Genomic DNA, 19,498 nt, shown 5'->3' with positions numbered 1-19,498 from the left:
AGGACAATTTTGATATTTTAGAAAATTTAAATTAAACCCAATTCATTTCTTACCCAATCTGACCACTTTCGGTGAGAAACAAAACACATGTTAGTAAGAATTTTTTGTTTATCATCTTTCATTATTTATCACCTACTTAACTATCAAAGCATGCGAAAAGGGTTTTTTATTTTCATAATTTTTTTCCCACCAAACGGCTCCATTCAAATTGAGTATAAAAGTTAAGAATAATGATTGAGATCGCTACTCCCACAAGAACCCCACAATTCTAAATTATTCATGATATGAATCCCATATATGCATGAGAGAGCTTTATACATACATGAAATGTTAGGATTGCTTTGAAAGTGTGGCCGTCACCCCCCAAAAAAAAATCTCAAATATTTCTCAAAAGTTAAAACGAAAAAGTCACCAAACATAATTTATCCAAATTTTAAACCAAAGTTGAACCAATATGTATCGAGGGGTTGACTAAAATTATTGTCCTAATTGCTAGGTTAGGTTTGGAACCAACCATCATGGTCTTTGACGACTTCAATGCCTAGGGTGTGGTGTGGGTTGGGATCAAATTAAAAAGAATTCCAAGGGTTTAAGAACGAAAAAGTGATGGTGAAGAAGTTTCTGCTGCTGCTCTAGTCATATCTCCATCCACTCCTCCAACCTGCGATGGTTTCCTTATCGACTTGGTTCCGATACATAGCCCACAAACTCGAGTACTCTGTCTCTCTCAGCTGGAAGGTCACTCCTCTTCTCCTCCTTCTCTCTTTCCCGCTATCTCTCAATTTTTGTGATTTATTATTGCATTCTCTACGTTACTGTCAAGATTGTTCTTTCTTCCGAGATTGTCAATTTTTGTGTTTTCATATAAATCTCTTCTGCGAAATCACAGTCAAGGTTTTGCCGATTGGGTTCTATAAGGGATTGCTAGGTTTTGTAAGATTACTAGACATAATGGAACAAGAGAACTCTATTATATTTTATTCCATTAAAATTTTGTGTTTATTTCACAAATTGTTATTTTGATGTGCAACTTCTTTACATTGACATGTCAATGTGTACTTGGCAGTACTTATATTAATCAACAATGGAATACACTGTGAGAATGCTGTTGTTAATGCATTTTTTTTTTCTACTTCCAATAAAAAGAAAAAAAAAGGGAAAATTTATTGAGTCACTCACTGATTAAATAGGTTGTGTGAGATTTTAACTAAGTGGTTTTGGCAATGATGCCATGATCCAAACCATATAATGTGCACAATGTGATTGTTGAACTATGGTACCATTTATTGGAAACACAGTAGGGATTATACTCCATGAGGAATGATAGGGACCCACGATTTAAATCCTCAAATTCACCCACAATGATATGACAAAAGTGTTGAGCCTTACATGGATGTGTTTGTGACAAATCAAAAGTTGGCACATAAGTTGCCAACTCATTGTGGGCAAAATTAGCGGAGAATTATAGGGGTTTCTATCTTTCTCCTATGCTCCATGCTTTTGAAAGCGTGGTGTCACTATCTTCATTAGTGTGAATAACACCACCACTGCCACAACCACTGGAGGTATCACAAAGTCACCACCTCTATTGCCCTCTGCACCATGATCACAGTCAGTACAACCAACATTATTATGGTCACTGCCCTACAATAAAACCACCTACTTTGATTCTATGGTTTGGTTGAATTGCTATTAAAATCATTGCTTTTTATTACCTCATACATTTGAATTGCCAGCTCCACAATGCTGCTTTCTCCACCACTGCTCCATATGGACAGTTAATAAGTAATAAATATAATTTGAGTATTGATTTAGAAAATGAGGGGAGAGGGAAAGGTAAATTAGTTTCCACAATTCAAAAACTGTCTCATTGTAGCTTAGTTTATGGCTGCCTCGACATTGCATCACCAGAGAATGCCAGACTGTAATTCTACAAGGTCTACTTGTATCATAGGAAAAATTTATGTTGAACGATCTATGTTGATGAGATGAACATCGTTTCTAAGTGGAACATATTTACTGTTGTTACCATCTTGGGCTGCATAGAGGTGCAGACATGAAATTATTCTGGACTCAACTTAATTCTCTTAAAATGAACTCAAGTTGCTTGAATTTTGGGGGATATAATTTGAGGAATCTTCCTTCTGTCTGGGCTCAGAAAATGATGATTATGTAGTTCATTTATTCATGTTTTTATCATATATTTTCTTCTGCTTTAAATTTGCAAATATTTTGTTTCTTTTCTTTTATGTACAATTATGGTTAAGGACAAAGGCTTGTTGAGTTGAGTTGAGGTTAAATGTTAGAACTATTTTTATAGGAGATTATACTGAAAAAATCTTCAATATGATGCAGAACTATAAACGAGGTCAAGTCACTGACAGAGAAGTAGTTGATGCCATATGGAAAAATTTATTTCAGGGAAAGTTGACATACTTGCATTGGAACAAAGGAGAGGAGATGGCCCCAACAATAGTAGGGCAGGGGGGAACTCTTCTTGTGCGGAAATTACCATCAACTGATCCAACGTAATATTACTATTAACTGACTGGAAAAACCTGATAAACATTTTTTTGTGTTTTTCTTTTTAGAAACATATGCATTCTTGTTTATATGTAATGACGTTGTCCTTTGAACATTTGATTCTTAAGATAAACTTGATGGCCTTTCTATATTGTCATATAATTCATCTCCAATATTGAAAATAAGTAAAAAAATTGAAGCATGGGATTATATATAATTCAAATGAGTTGTTTCAATTGATTGTGTGTTCAATTCTGTGACTTGGGGACGTGTGGTATTGTAGATTATATATTTCACTTGCATATAATATTTGGAACCCAAGTTCGCCTATAGCTTTGTGCTGGAAATTTGTGTTAATAATAAGATAGTGGCATGTATATAATATGATAGTGGTGTTGGTGGTAGATAGTGGCATGTATAGAATATGTGATAGTGGTGTTGGTGGTAGATAGTGGCATGTATAGAATATGTGATAGTGGTGTTGGTGGTAGATAGTGACATGTATATAATATGTTAGTGGTAGATAGTGGTAATATATAATATGTAAGTGGCATATAATGGGTTATAATGATGTTTGTAATATCTCCTATATAAGGAGTGTCATTTGGTCTTGTAAAATAAGAAGTTTTGAATATAACAGAAATATATTCCTTCTTCTTCATATTTCTCGGAGTTCTTCTTCCTCATATTTTCTAAGTTGGTATCAGAGCAACAAAAAACACAGCAGCCCTAAAACCGTCATAGCCATGTCGGAAGTCACGTCCGAAACCACTTCAACCCCTGCCGCTGCCATTCCGGTGAAAACGTCCAACTCTCACTCTGTCCAAATCACCACCATCCGCCTAAATGGTGATAATTTTCTCCGCTGGTCACAATCTGTCCGGATGTATATCCGTGGGCAAGGAAAGATCGGTTACATCACTGGTGACAAGAAGGCTCCTGCTATTAATGATCCGCTATTCGACAGTTGGGACGCTGAAAACTCCATGGTTATGACATGGTTGGTCAATTCCATGGAGGAGGATATAAGCTCTAATTACATGTGCTATACTACTGCACAAGAGTTGTGGGATAATGTTAGTCAGATGTATTCTGACCTAGGAAATCAATCTCAAGTTTTCGAATTAACTTTGAAGTTGGGAGAGATTCGTCAAGGAGATGATTCCGTCACCAAATATTTCAATTCGTTGAAAAGGTTGTGGCAGGATCTTGACATCTTCAACACATACGAATGGAAATCGGTTGACGACTGCAACCACCACAAGAAAACTGTGGAAGACAGCCGTATTTACAAGTTTCTTGCCGGCCTCAACATTGAGTTCGATGAAGTGCGAGGAAGAATTATTGGCAGACCTCCTCTCCCATCCATTGGCGAAGTATTTGCCGAAGTCAGAAGGGAAGAGAGCCGAAGGAACGTCATGCTTAAGAAAAAAGGTACTGGTGAATCAATTGAAATTTCTGCTTTAATTAGCGATGTTGCGGCCAACAAGGCTGCAAATTACCAGCGCAGGTTTGATAATAAGCCACGGGTCTGGTGTGATTTTTGCAACAAGCCTCGCCATACACGCGAAACGTGTTGGAAGATCCATGGCAAACCTGTCAACTGGAAAAGCAGCAAACAAGGAGAGAAGAATCGTGACTTTCCTACCGCTAATGAAGCCGATTCAGGTCCCTTCAACAAAGAGCAGATTGATCAACTCTTAAAGCTGATAAAATCCAACTCCTCATCCAGTACTCCTAGTGTTTTGTTGGCACAAACAGGTAGAAATCGTAAAGCCTTCTCTTGCCTAAACTTCTCTCCGTGGATCATAGATTCCGGTGCCTCCGATCACATGACTAGTTTTTCCCATTTATTTAGTACCTATTTCCCTTGTTCTGATCATGACAAAATCAGAATAGTCGATGGTAGTTTTTCACCTATTGCAGGAAAATGATTTATTAAACTAACTGAGAAAATTAATCTCAATGCTGTTCTTCACGTCCCCAACTTAGCCTGTAACCTTTTGTCTGTCAGTAAACTATCTAAGGATTCTAATTGTCGTGTTACATTTTTTGAATCCCATTGTGAATTTCAGGACCAGAACTCGGGGATGATGATTGGGCGTGCTAGGATGCTTGAAGGTCTTTACTACTTTGATGAAGTACCTGTTAGTAATAAAAAAGCTCAGAGCTTTAATAGTACTAGTTCAATCTCTTTTCGAGAAAAAATAATGCTATGGCACTATAGGCTAGGACATCCTAGTTTTCTTTATCTGAAACATTTATTTCCAGAATTATTTAAAGGGATTGATTGTTCTTCTTTTCATTGTGAAAGTTGCATTTTTGCAAAATTTCATCGCTCTACTTATTTGCCAAAACCTTACTAGGCTTCCAAACCTTTTTATTTGATTCATAGTGATGTTTGGGGCCCTTCTAAAATCACTACTCTTTCTGGTAAAAGATGGTTTGTTACATTTATTGATGACCATACCCGCTTATGTTTGATTTATTTGATGAATAAAAAATCTGACGTGAAAAATTTATTCACAAATTTTTACAATATGATTGAAAATCAATTTCAAACCAAAATTGGTATTTTACATTCTGATAATGGAACAGAATATTTCAATGAGCAGTTGGGTGAGTTTTTGGAAAAAAAGGGGATTTTTCATCAATCTACATGTCGGGATACCCCTCAACAAAATGGCATTGCAGAACGAAAAAATAAACATCTACTTGAAGTAGCACGTGCTATAATGTTTTACATGCATGTTCCTAAATATTTATGGGGTGAAGCAATTTTAACAGCCTCTTATTTGATAAACAGGATGCCTACAAAGGTGTTAACATACAAAACACCTTTTGATTGTCTCAAAACTTTTTTTCCTGAAACGAGGTTGTTTTTTGATTTACCCGCCAAAGTTTTTGGATGTACTGCCTATGTTCATGTTCCCAGTCAATTTCGTTCAAAACTTGACCCCCGTGCTATAAAATGTGTTTTTTTGGGTTATTCCTCAAACAAAAAGGGGTATAAGTGTTTCGATCCTCAAACCAAGAAATTTCATGTGAGTATGGATGTGTCATTTGTGGAAACAAAATCCTATTTCCCCAACACTTCTCTTCAGGGGGAGACAAGTGGAGTAGAAGACCGTTTTTGGGATATTTCTATCCCGCTCCCCAATGTCATTTATCCTACACAAAAACTACATTTGTCTGATAATGATCACTTAGGAGAACCAAGTTCTATGGTGCCTAGTCAAGAAGATTCTTGTTTAGGGGGAGAAGTACTACAAAATGATCTAAATCCTGAGCTTCAGGTTTATACTAGGAAGCGATTTCATCTGAGGAATAATGACCCGAATGTCCATCCTAATGACCCGAATGTCCACTCGAGTTCTGGCATCGAAATTTTAGGTAATCCTATTCCTTCTATTTCCGACCTTGATGTTCCTATAGCAATTAGGAAAGGTGTCCGAAATTGCATTAAACATCCTATTGCAAATTACCTCTCCTATCAAAGACTGTCTAAAAACCATAGAGCTTTCGCATCTAGGATTTCACACTTGTTTGTTCCAAGGAATATACAGGAAGCATTGGATGATCCGAATTGGAAATTAGCAGTCATGGAGGAGATGGATGCTTTAAGGAGAAGTGGTACTTGGGAGATAGTTGATCTACCCAAAGACAAGAAAACAGTTGGGTGTAAATGGGTGTTTACGATAAAATGTAACGCAAATGGAAGCGTTGAGAGATACAAGGCGAGACTGGTGGCTAAAGGCTTCACTTAAACTTATGGGATCGACTATCAGGAGACGTTTGCTCCTGTTGCTAAAATAAATTCCATCAGAGTACTGTTATCTCTTGCAGTAAATTCAGATTGGCCTCTACATCAACTTGACATTAAAAATGCATTTCTCAATGGTGATCTTGAAGAGGAGGTGTTCATGAGCCTACCGCCGGGATTTGAGCAGAGACTTGGAAGCGACAGAGTATGCAGATTGAACAAGTCATTATACGGACTCAAACAATCACCAAGAGCGTGGTTTGAACGCTTTGGGAAGGCAGTTATCAGTTGTGGCTTCTCGCAGAGTCAAGCAGATCACACAATATTTTATAAACATTCAAAAGACAGTAAAATTGCAATTTTGATTGTTTATGTTGATGACATCATTTTAACTGGTAATGATGAAGCAGAGTTAGCAGCCCTCAAAGAGAAACTCGCAAAAGAATTTCACATTAAGGATCTGGGAGCCCTCAAGTATTTTCTCGGAATGGAATTTGCAAGATCCAAGGAAGGTATATTCGTTAATCAGAGAAAATATGTTCTTGATCTCCTTGGAGAAACAGGTATGCTTGGTTGTAAGATGGTGGAGACTCCGATCGAGCCTAACTTGAAGTTACAAGCTGCTAAGGTTGAAGAAGTCAAAGAGAGGGAACAATATCAGCGACTTGTAGGGAAATTGATTTACTTGTCTCATACGCGGCCTGATATTGCCTTTGCAGTCAGCATGGTAAGTCAGTTCATGCACTCACCAAGGGCAGAGCACTTTGAGGCCGTTTATAAGATCTTAAGATATTTGAAAGGAACTCCAGGGAGAGGCTTACTGTTCAAGAAACATGGACATCTTCAAGTTGAAGTATACACAGATGCAGACTGGGCAGGAAGTGTTACAGACAGGAGATCAACATCCGGATACTGCTCCTTTGTAGGTGGGAACCTAGTTACATGGCGGAGTAAAAAACAGAATGTGGTAGCTAGAAGTAGTGCAGAAGCAGAGTTCAGAGCTGTTGCCCATGGAATCTGTGAAGTAATGTGGATTAAAAGAATTCTTGAAGAATTAAAGCTTTCTCACCTGACACCTATGAAGGTCTATTGTGACAACAAAGCAGCTATATCTATAGCTCATAATCCAGTTCTACATGATCGCATAAAACATATAGAAGTGGATAAACATTTCATCAAGGAGAAAATCAATGCTGGCATAATCTGTACGACCTACCTTCCAACAGGTGAACAATTAGCTGATGTGCTAATGAAGGGACTACACAAGAAGCAATTTGATAAGCTGACTAGCAAGCTGGCTATGGAAGATATCTTCAAACCAGCTTGAGGGGGAGTGCTGGAAATTTGTGTTAATAATAAGATAGTGGCATGTATATAATATGATAGTGGTGTTGGTGGTAGATAGTGGCATGTATAGAATATGTGATAGTGGTGTTGGTGGTAGATAGTGGCATGTATAGAATATGTGATAGTGGTGTTGGTGGTAGATAGTGGCATGTATATAATATGTTAGTGGTAGATAGTGGTAATATATAATATGTAAGTGGCATATAATGGGTTATAATGATGTTTGTAATATCTCCTATATAAGGAGTGTCATTTGGTCTTGTAAAATAAGAAGTTTTGAATATAACAGAAATATATTCCTTCTTCTTCATATTTCTCGGAGTTCTTCTTCCTCATATTTTCTAAGTCTTTGTTTAATTAACTCAATCATTTAGCAGGACACCTCATAAGCATACCATAGTTTTTTGTGCTTGAATTTTTTTTTCTGGGTTAAAGAAATTGATCTAGTTAAGTAGATAACCATCAGTTCTTCTATTATACCGAAACTATCTGGGGTTGGCGTAACAAAACCTGTTTCTCTGTTCTATATCTTTTGGAGGTTCATTTCTGGCATCTAAACTGTACATCCGCACATACCAATGTAATTTCTAGGTATTTCAGTTTTCTTCATTGCTGATGAACCGTGATTGTGGGTATGTTTTTGTGTGACACAGTTTTCTGATAATCTGCTGATATAATTGCAACAATTTACATGACTTACCACAAATACTTTTGGGATTTAATATTCATTGATTGCCATCTGATGAGATTCATCTTTTGCTCATGCGTAATGTAGGGAAGAAAGTCACTGGTCCCATAATTTTACTGAAGCAACTGCTGAAACAATTTAAATTTGCCACTGTGTTATTTATTTATTTATTTTACCATGGTTGAGAAATCTACTAGAATTATCAACTTTTGCCCCATTAGCTTGTATAGGTGTAATTATTATTCACTTGCTTTGCTCAAGTTCCTGGGTTAGCGGCACAAATCCTTATCACCTATCCAGTTTATTAGACGTAAACATGTGGTTATGCACATTCATAGGTGAAATGTCTATTGTTGCTTTCTGAATCATGTAACATGCTTTATCTTTTTAAAGATATAATAATTCACTTGCTCTGCAGATGTGACCAATTTTTTTTACTGTAAAAAGGCTCTAGTGATAAACTTTATAGTCTCGTGTATATATTCATATATATATATATGTATATCATTTTTTTTCCTTAGTGGGCTCGTTAATCAAGCTTCAATTCAATCATCATAAAGGCACTAAGTAGTGATGTTAAGTGATATCAAATTGAATGGATTGAATTAGGTGTTTCAAGTTTTTGTTTGGGCATTTCATTTTTATTAGGGATTATTAAAATTTACACTTAAGTGAATGGCCATTTAATTACACTTAAGTCAATTAAAAGCTTAAAATTAGTTTAAGGTCATCCTATTATGAATATTTTTTTTTTGGTATGTGAGAATTTCATTAAAAGAAACAAAGAATACAAAAATTAAGGGAGGCATACCTTTCAAATACCAAAATCAAGAAAAACATGAGGCAGCTAGACTAATGAGGAGCAAAAATTCTCTTAGAAATCTACCAGTTCTTACACAATAGCAGATTAGAGTAAGATTGCTTAATAGATGCAATCTGAGAACATTTAACTCTAATATCAGAATTAATCTGATTCATCAAATATGTAGGCCTATGACATCCTTTGAAAGCCCATGATTTCTCTCTTGCCAGATATAGTATACCGTTGCAGCCTAAGCAATTTTCCTCACAATATGGAAAAAAAAATTTCCCACTAAATTGGTTAACAATCCATGATATCTCATTATCCCTAGAATGTTGAGCCTTAGAAAAGCAACAAAGATAACTGATCTGCTCCCAAATTGCTCTAGAGAAGGAACAATTAAAGAAATATGAGAAAGAGGCTCATCGTCTTTGTGGACAAACGAGACAAGTAGTGAATCAACCTCCCCCCAATCTTTGAGCCTGCCTTAGTCCTAAGTCTTCCTCTAATAGCCATCCAAAAACAAAGCTGTGTCTGGGAATGTACTTAGGGAACCTAATAATCTTATGCCAAATCACAGAAAGGGAATGAGGCTTGATAGCATCCCAAGTGTTGTAGCTTTGTATTTAAGAGAGGGGGAAATAATGCACTGAACCTCATCATCTCTAGAACAATTGGGCTGAAAGGAGGGCATTAGAGAGGGAGGGAAAAGCCAGGTCCAATGATATCCTTAACAAAATGTCTAGCAATAGATCTAAGATTAAGAACCTTTCTCCGAGTCCAGGAGCAGTCAGAAAGGACTGTAAAAGCCCAAAAGCATTTGCCTTTAATAAGATATATATAGCACCATTGAATTTATGGGTGTAAGAAAAACCAGTGAAACTAGACTGACCGCTCAAGATCAATTGAAATTTTGGTTTGTGGTCTATTTTTCGTGACATGCAATCTGTTGTGGTTTTAAAATTTTATACACTCATACAAACTGAAACGACGGAAATATTATATGTGAAAATTTTGAGCATTAGAAGATAAGTGGCTAACATTACACAATTTCTAATAAAAATTAGGGAGGAAGACATTTATAGAACAACTTTCACTATTTTACTTCATTTATTCTCAATGTGTGATTGTACAAGTTTTTATAAAACCCTTTTAAAATGTCATGTTCCCTTCTCTACACCAAACCGAGAAAACTGAACCGTAGAATGCGGTCTGTTTTGGTTCCTCAACCAACAAAACCGAATGGTTTGGTTTGGTGCTAAACTTTCCCTTGAACCAAACCGCTTACACCCCTAATTGAACTCACAGTTGAATGATGCTTAGAGTAAATGACGCAAATATGCCTGAGGAAATAAGCATGGTTCCAATCTAGAAGCTTTCTAATGCCAAGACCTCCTTCTGTTTTAGGCAAGCAAAGAGTCCCTCAAGCGAATTTATTAGAATGAAGGTAAGAGTTGGTCCCTGTCTGCAAAAATCCTGAGCAACTGCTCTATATGCAAGCATACTGACTTGAGGAGGACAAAGTGCATAGACCAAAAAACTTGATGAAGAGAATAGACTGGATAATGTGAAGTCTACCAGTGTAGGAAAGAAACTAATTTTGTCAATGAGGCCTTTACAATTATCAGCTGAGAGCTAACTAGAAATAAGGGGCACTCCTAAGTATTTGACAGGAAGGGAACCAAGTTGAACCTGAAGTAAATTGCAAAGATCTATCTTAGATTGATCATCAATACCAATAATGTAAATCCTGCTTTGGCTCTTTTTTGGCGGGAGGCCAGAAAATTTATTGAATTCAAGAAGAGCATTAAAAACTATTTAAAAGGACTGATCATTAGGATAACAAAGAACAAAGAGGTCATCTGCAAAGCAAATGTGGCTAATGTTCAATTCATGAATCATGACACTTTGGATTAGAGGAAAACATGCCAGAACTGATATGGTTATGAAAGATTATGGAAAAAAAACTCCATAACAAGGATAAATTCAATATATTATGAATTTATTTACAAAGAAGTTAAAGTTTTTATTTTGGTTAGTCAAAAAGTCTCCTTTCTCATTCTTTTTGATAAGAATTAATCTTTAATTTTGCCTCTGTAAAAGAAGGTTGAGGTTTGAAAATTTGTCTGTGAAGATGATGATCTTATCACAAAATCATTTTTAAGCTTTGTGGAATTGTTCCACAAATAAAAAGGTTGTGCAGAGTTGAAGTAGCTGAGGCTAAGACGGACCTCAAAGCCAGGAGGAACATTGAAGAAGTAAAACTCAGCCCCATAAGATGAAAAGAACCTTTCTCAGTTTTATTAAGTCTAGTAGTCATGCCTAGGCTACAAAGAGGAGAAGCCTTGAAAAGCATATTGTCCTTGGTGTCACCAGAGCGGCTATGTATATGCATTTGCAAACAAAATCACATGTTCACCATCGTAATAAATTTTGGGATATTTGTTAGAATTTCCCATCTTTACCTTCACCTACTCCACTACACACTCCACTTCACCTACCTCCACTTCACCACACACTCCACTTCACCTAACCCACTATCACCTCCACTACACCTACTATCACATTTTCTTCTATATATAGATTGTATAGGAATTGTAATTAATCAATCTTGTAATACATCAATCTATCAATAAATCAATAATACATAAATTACATAAATTCTTACATGGTATCAGAGCAGGTTTAGAACCTGATATTTTCGCTTCCCCGGCGGGCGGCCACCTCACCTTCGCTGCCCGCCGGACCTCAACCTAGTCCGCTAAGATTTTTTTTTACACATACCTCGCCGGGAAAACCAGCTCCACCGCAAGTGCTCCAAACCGCCTGCGACACTCCGGCATACACCTCCCCGGAAGTCCTCCGCGACACCACCGCAGCATCGAGACCCTGTGATCGTGCTCCTCCTTGGTGGCGTACGACTTTCCGAACTTGCTCTTAAAAAGGCTGAAGTGGTTTTCGTCGTTCAACTGGTGGTCCTCGCCGACGACCTGCCATTCTTTGACTTCGTAAGCAGGAAAGAGATACTGTCATGAGCAAGACCAACTTTAATAATGTATTTGTGAAAACAAACCTCACAGAATCAACAACTGATGAGGATCTAAAGAATACATTTGGTGAATATGGAACAATTACTAGTGCGGTAGTGATGAGGGATGGTGCTGGAAAATCCAAGTGTTTTGGCTTTATCAATTTTGAAAATGCTGATGATGCCGCTAAAGCTGTTAAGGCTCTAAATGGTAAGACAGTTGCTGACAATGCCATGTTCACCACACACACGGCTGCACTCTCTCTCTCTCAAACAGATTCTCTCTCCCATGTGACCCACTCTCCCACTTATCCTTTTTCTTTCTTTTCCTTTGTTTTATATTTATTTTACTCCATTTGTTTTTGAAAAGCAACCGACACCTCCCCTGGTTTGCACACCCCTCCACCAATATTTTTACCTTTTTTTTTTTTATCCATTATTTTATTTTTCTTTTATTTTTATTCTTAAACACCCCCAGCTTTAGGACCATCCGACCAGTCACTCCAATAAGAGAGCAGATAGATCTACACCATCTGCTATCACAGCTGTTTCCCATTTCTTCACTATACAAGTTGTATTTCTTTATTAAAAACACCAAACACAAAAAAAAAAAAAAAAAAAAAAAAAAAAAAAAAAAAAACAAATGCAGGGAATTTTTGGCCAGGATGCTTTTGATATGGATTCCAAAACATCCGAAGTGTTGCCAAATTTGTATAAAAAACAAAACAAAAAAAAAAAAAATAAATAAATAAATCAATAAATAACATAAAATAAAATCATTTTCTTTTTTATTATCACTTTCTTTTTTATTATCACGTTTCCTTGGTGCTCTTGCCAAAATTCCAAATTTGCACAACAACCCATATTTTATTCATCTCAGGGATCACCCCCGATCACCATTTTCCACAAAACAAAAAAAAAAAAAAAAAAAAAAACAACCATAACAACAAACCAAACCACCACACCAAAAGAGTTGTTTTCTTTTCTGCAGACGGCCGCCAACCGACCTCACTTCTTCGCCTATTCCGCCGGTCTCTTCTTCTTGCCTCCGTCTTGGACGGCCCTTGACGGTGTTGCCTCCGGATTTCCCACGCCACCGAGCACATTTACTCCCTGCTCCTCCACTGCCGCATATGGCGGTCCTCCAAATCGGAACATCACGGTGGCCTTCCGCTTCAGCTCCTTGTTTTCTGCCCTTAGCACGCTTATCTCTGCTCGCGCATCCTTATACATGCGTTGGAGCAGCGCCAGCTGGGAGTTTAAATGCTGCACCTCATTTGTCCTACTCTGCAGCCGGTTCGACAAATTTGTGACCGCCGTCATGGTTTCCACGCATGACTTCAGAGTATACTGATTAGCCTCAATATCAGTTTGCATCGCCATTTTTTGCTCCACCGACCGCATCGGAAAGTTCAATGGAGCAAAACCAGAGGTGTTTGGTTGCGGTTCACTGGCCACCGCACCAGTTATTTCTCTTGTGGGCTCGTTCAGTTCTGGAAAGAGCGTGAGCAGGTTCTGGGTAACTGGACGGGAAGAAGAGGCCATGTTTTTGAGTTGCTAAGTGTTTCAGAGAAGGGTTGGTTTCCGGGTGTTTCAAGATTTGCAGAGACAAGCTCTCCGAGCGTTCAGAGGTTTCAGACTCGTATGCACAGCCTTCGCCTCAACCTTGTTTTAAATAGCCAGGGCCAGCCACGCGCATCGCGCGCCTCTTGCCACCAGCCGACAAACGGGCACGCAAGCCAAGGCGCCCACGTGCCTCGCCATCATGTCCGGCACGTCTTTTGATGAATTGGGCACGCCTTTTGATGGCACGCCTTTTGAAAAAATTGGGCACACCTTTTGAGGGTGCAACTTTTACAACGGTCCGACATGACCCTATAAACTGTCCCGACATTTGATTCCGGTTAGCTTTTTCAAGGGTCCGACAAGACTCTGTAAACTGTCCCGACATTGATTCCGGTTAGCTCCTTTATGGGTCCGACAAGACTCTGTAAACTGTCCCGACATTAATTCCGGTTAGTTTCTACAAGGGTCCGACAAGACTCTGTAAACTGTCCCGACATAGATTCCGGTTAGTTTCTACAAGGGTCCGACAAGACTCTGTAAACTGTCCCGACATTGATTCCGGTTAGCTCCTTCAGGGGTCCGACAAGACTCTGTAAACTGTCCCGACATTGATTCCGGTTAGCTCCTTTATGGGTCCAACAAGACTCTGTAACCTGTCCCGACATTGATTCCGGTTAGTTTCTACAAGGGTCCGACAAGACTCCGTAAACTGTCACAACATTGTCTTCTACAACGGTCCGACATGACCCCATAAACTGTCTTCTACAACGGTCCGACATGACCCCATAAACTGTCTTCTACAACGGTCCGACATGACCCCATAAACTGTCTTCTACAAACGGTCCGACATGACCACATAAACTGTCTTCTACAACGGTCCGACATGACCCCATAAACTGTCTTCTACATCGGTCCGCCATGACCCCATAAACTGTCTTCTACATCGGTCTGACACCACCATACAGTGTTCTATACAACGTTATGACACCCCATACAGTGTCTTCACCAACGGTCTGACACGACCATACAGTGTCTCCTATCCTTTTTTATTTTTATGTATTTTCTTGTTTTGTTACTCTCTCCAAACTCAAGTTGGTTAGTTTCTCTCCTCCTTGAGTTTGCGGGGGGCTGTTAGAATTTCCCATCTTTACCTTCACCTACTCCACTACACACTCCACTTCACCTACCTCCACTTCACCACACACTCCACTTCACCTAACCCACTATCACCTCCACTACACCTACTATCACATTTTCTTCTATATATAGATTGTATAGGAATTGTAATTAATCAATCTTGTAATACATCAATCTATCAATAAATCAATAATACATAAATTACATAAATTCTTACAATATTATAGGACAACTGATATGAAGTGAAACTGTTGTTGTCTTGTCAGTTGGTGGTTCTGTTGGGTTCAAAAGTTTCCCCTGCAGTGAAATTTGACTGTCAGTGAAATTTTCTTTCAATGTAAAAACCACCCAAACAAGCCAAGTCGGCTATTGAATTTGTGACTTAAACAGTCACGTGACTCACATCACAAATCTCTGCAAATTTCTGTAGAAGACACCTAATCTGTAGATTAGAGAAAATCCTTCATCTGTTTGAACGGATTAATATCTTGGCTCATGACTTGATTTTTTTCAGCTTGACATTTGCATTATCTGTAGTTTCGGTCATATATTTTACATCTATTTTTTATTTCATTTTTTTTCCTTCAATGACAATGGGCTCACAAAGGGGGTCACTTGTCCCTGCCTATAAAAGGCCCCAATCTGGGTGAAGGTGGGATTTGATCCTGGATCTGTTGTATGACTACCTAGAAACTTTATTGGTTAGGGTGGCCAGCACTTCCAGTTTAAATTCCTTCTTATGTTCTGTTTGAAGCGTTGGATATTTTATTTGGTGGTGGTGGTGGTGTCAGTTTCTCACTCTTTGCGTTTTCTACTTTTGCGGTTCCTTGACTGGACATGCACTTTTTTGACAGGCGTGTTTTTGTTGGAGATGTTGTGGTTGTGAAGGACCCTGTAAACACCGATAACTATCTCGTCCGAAGATTGGCTGCTATTGAAGGGTATGAAATGGTGTCTACTGATGAAAAAGATGAGCCATTTGTTCTTGAAAAGGATCAGTGCTGGGTGTTGTCCGACAATGAAAATTTGAAGCCCAAGGTATGTCATTGAATATTGTTATACAGGTTTATTAAGTTTATTCATGGTCTGGCTTTACAAGTTTATTAAGTTTATTCATGGTCTGGCTTTACATGTTTATTCATGGTCCGGCTTTTAAGAAAGCAAATTTTTAGCAAACTGAAATTTCATGTTTTCAAGCATGTGTGAAACAGTGGAAGTTTCTTCGTAACGTTTATGTTGCTTATCTTCTATAAAGTTGTCAGCATGATTAAATGTTGAGAGTTAAGAGGATTATATATAGAGCATTTGAAAGAAGGAAAGAAACTGTACATAAATCAAGAGGGGCATACCCATTCAAGGCAATAAAACCAAAGCACTATAAAAGGAACTAGGGGCCTAAACATTGCTCAAAAAAATGAAAGAAGGAATAGACCACCTATTACTAGAGAAGACAAAATAATGAACTAATGCTTGAAAAAATAGGTGAAAAAAAGGTTCCCAAGTTCAGAGGTATTGGAGTTTCAGTTTTGTCATTCATTCATGCAAAACACATGGGTTAACCTGCTTTGCTTATGTGTCTTAAGTGCTTTGAAGATGTGGACTGTTGGTTATACCAATCGCATCCAAAACAATGTCTTCATTTCTTTCTTTTTTTGAAAAAAGAAGGGGGAGGGGTTGAGGAGAACAGCGACGGGGGGCTATACATCTATCATGCACCAAGAACCCTGTCATCTAAGCTCTGTAGCACTTCTCTACCAACAAAATGACAAACATCAAGATGATTTGTCACACTTTGGGCCATAATATTATTATTTTTTTGTTTAAATGTATAGCTCTGTAGAGGGCTTATAAATGCAAACCAGTTACTTTCTGTAGTAGTGCTTGGCAATTGACATATGGGTCCATGCTTCACTCATTGACTGCGTGACAGATCTCACCATATTTTTCATTGCCTTCTGTTTTTTCTTGATCTTCTTGTATTAATTGCAGGAAGCCAAAGACAGCCGAATATTTGGCCCCGTACCCATGACAGACATAGTTGGTAGAGTCATATATTGCCTGAGAACGGCTGTAGATCATGGTCCTGTGCAGAACAGGTGAGCTGATCTAATCAACCTGAACTAAATTGTATATAGGGAAAAGATGGTGATATGTAAATATGGTTATTTTTTTTCCAGTCATTTCAGCATGCGAAAGGATTCACCTGTGTTGGAAGTTGAACTAGATGTTGATGAGATGGCAAAACGTGACAAAGCATAGACGGTGCAGATTAAAGGAAAAGCTCCAACTTGGTCTGTATGTACTTTTTAAGCCCATTTTCTCATCAGACCTCTTCTTTGTTTCAAGTACAAAGAAAAAAAAATTTAATAAAGAGTTTGGAATCCTGTCAATGTTCATCTGCTATGGGTCCGGTTTTCTTTGATCAGTTATGGTGGCTTGTTTGTTGGATTTCTTTTGCCTCCCTCATCCCCCTGGCCCTCCTCTTTTTCTCCTCTTCTAACCAAAGAATATAATGCAGCCTTGTATTGAATTTTGAGTATTATCTGTATTTAATACTGTTTTTTCACATGATATTTTCATTTTAGCCTGAAAACTGGCATTAGACAGCCTCAAATGGCCACTGACTTCACAGATGTTTATATTGGGATCTAGGCTTCCCCTTTCTGCTAGATTGAACTTTGATTGGGTTTCAGCAACCCAAGCATAGTATTTTACTTCAATTGGGTTTCAGCAACCCAAGCATAGATGTTTCTCCCCTTTTTTTCCATTCCCCATTGGTATTACCTGATAACACTGTTGATGTTCACAGCATGGAGGCAACGTTTCCTTCCGTGTAGATTATGCGAGTGCTTTGAATCCCAAAATACGCACCTCTACTTACAGGGTTGTTTTTGTAACTTTTTACGACTTATAGGACTAATTGGATAATTAGAAATTAATTTGAACTAATTAGAACGTAAGTGGTAGAAATATGATTTATGAAAAATACCCCATATTTTTATCATGAATTTGGTAGTTATTTGGAAAAGGAAAAGAAAATGTAAGTAAAATATAAATGAAATACAAGTTGTTATGATTATTATTATTTTTGTTTTCTATTTCTCTAGCCTTGTCTCTTTAAATTTTTTTATCGAAATCCATAATACAAACACAATCTTTATGTTGTGGACACATGAACTCCTTTAGATCTTGCTGGGAATTTGCAACCAATGACCAAGATTCATTCGTTGTGTGGTCATATAACAAGAAGTTTGAATATACACCATTAATCTACAATTATGAGTAATTTTTTGGACAGTTTTATGACTTGCTAGACTTTCTCTGTCACGGGGGTTGCCTTTTGTGAGTTGTATATATATATATTAGTTGAAGCATCTAATGAAATGAAACCCCTGAAGTGTTTCAGAGATTTATGGTGTTGGTGTTGGTGTTGGTGATCCCAACACAAATCTAAATTTTCCAGAGATGCCCTCATAAATGACAAAACTGAAGGTGGTGGCATTTTTTCACATTGACGTCCTTGTTGAATCAACAAGAGCTTGTGATTGCTCTCTTCTAATTTATCTGATCAACTTTTCTTGTGTTTCTTTCAAGGGAAATTTTATGATACCCATATGCTCCACTTACAACGTTTGTGGTATTTAGTTATGATTTATTATAGTGTTAGTTATGATTCATCGTGATATTGATTATTATTTTAGTTATGATCTAAAAAATCTTTGGTCGTACCTTATGTAGTATTTGATTATGACTTCTTTTTTTTTTTAATTATAATTGAAAGAGATCTACTTATGACATTTGTGGTAATCAACACCACAAATGTTACAACTTGCACAGCATGACCCTTCTTTTAAATTTGGAATATTTATATTGATATATATACATATATATATATATATATATATTTGGTGATTTGAAAAAAAAATGTGTAATTTAGCAATTTTAGGATAAGTACACCGATATCTTTTGGGTAAATTACAAATATATCTCATGAAATTTGTTTAAAATCCGAGTTATTCTTTGTGGTTTGGAAAATTATAAATACTTTCATGTCATAATTTTTTATTTGACTGAATTAATTAAAAAAGTGAAATTTCTAATTGTTCACCTATACAATAAGGGTCTGTTTGGTAACGTTTACGTTTTCAGTTTATATTTACAAAAAATTTATAAATTGGTTTTTGTTTATTTTTAGAAAAACATAAACTACAAACGCGTTTGGTAATTGACAAAATGTTTAAAAAAATTTTAAAATATAAAAAGAGTGAAAAATGGCAAGTGGTGGCAAGTGGCGACGGAAGACGGTGGTGAGAAGTGGTGACGGTGGGTGGTGGGTGGTGGGTGGTGGGTGGTTGGTGGGTGGCGGGTAGTGGGTGGTGGCGGGTGGGTGGGTGACGGTGGCGGGTGGTGGTGACGGGTGGTGGGTAGTGGTGACAGATGGGTGGCGGATGGCGGGTGGTGATGGGTGGTGGGTGGTGGTGGTGGGTGAATGGGTGATGGTGGCGAGTGGTGGGAGGTAGCGAGTGGGTAGTGGTGGTGGCGGGTGGTGGATGGTAGTGGCAGGTGGGTGGCGGATGGCGGATGGCGGATGGCGACGGGTGGTGGTGGGTGGTTGACGGTGGTGGGTGGTGGGTGGTGACGAGT

General features: G+C 37.9%; 1 protein-coding gene across 1 annotated transcript; it reads left to right on the top strand.

Annotated features, from left to right (window-relative positions):
• The first annotated feature begins 354 nt into the window (after positions 1-354).
• Positions 355-17,468, top strand: LOC114309723 (mitochondrial ATP-independent inner membrane protease subunit 2). Its single transcript, XM_028255509.2, has 5 exons — positions 355-738; positions 2,356-2,528; positions 15,709-15,892; positions 16,844-16,950; positions 17,032-17,468. The coding sequence occupies exons 1-5, from the start codon at positions 667-669 to the stop codon at positions 17,111-17,113; spliced, it is 618 nt and encodes a 205-aa protein (XP_028111310.1). The 5' UTR covers positions 355-666; the 3' UTR covers positions 17,114-17,468.
• The last annotated feature ends 2,030 nt before the right edge of the window (positions 17,469-19,498 follow it).

The sequence above is a fragment of the Camellia sinensis genome, chromosome 12 (genome assembly GCF_055761805.1).
Source record: "Camellia sinensis isolate YWXY chromosome 12, ASM5576180v1, whole genome shotgun sequence".
NCBI classification, from domain to species: domain Eukaryota; kingdom Viridiplantae; phylum Streptophyta; class Magnoliopsida; order Ericales; family Theaceae; genus Camellia; species Camellia sinensis.
The sequence above is the reverse complement of the archived record's forward strand: the minus strand, read 5'-3'. Positions and strand labels throughout refer to the sequence as shown.

Coding starts and splice junctions, on each gene's coding strand:
- LOC114309723 (XM_028255509.2), top strand. CDS start 667: ATGGTTTCCTTATCGACTTGGTTCCGATACATAGCCCACAAACTCGAG. Junction 739..2,355: donor CTGTCTCTCTCAGCTGGAAG/GTCACTCCTCTT, acceptor AATATGATGCAG/AACTATAAACGAGGTCAAGT. Junction 2,529..15,708: donor TTACCATCAACTGATCCAAC/GTAATATTACTA, acceptor CTTTTTTGACAG/GCGTGTTTTTGTTGGAGATG.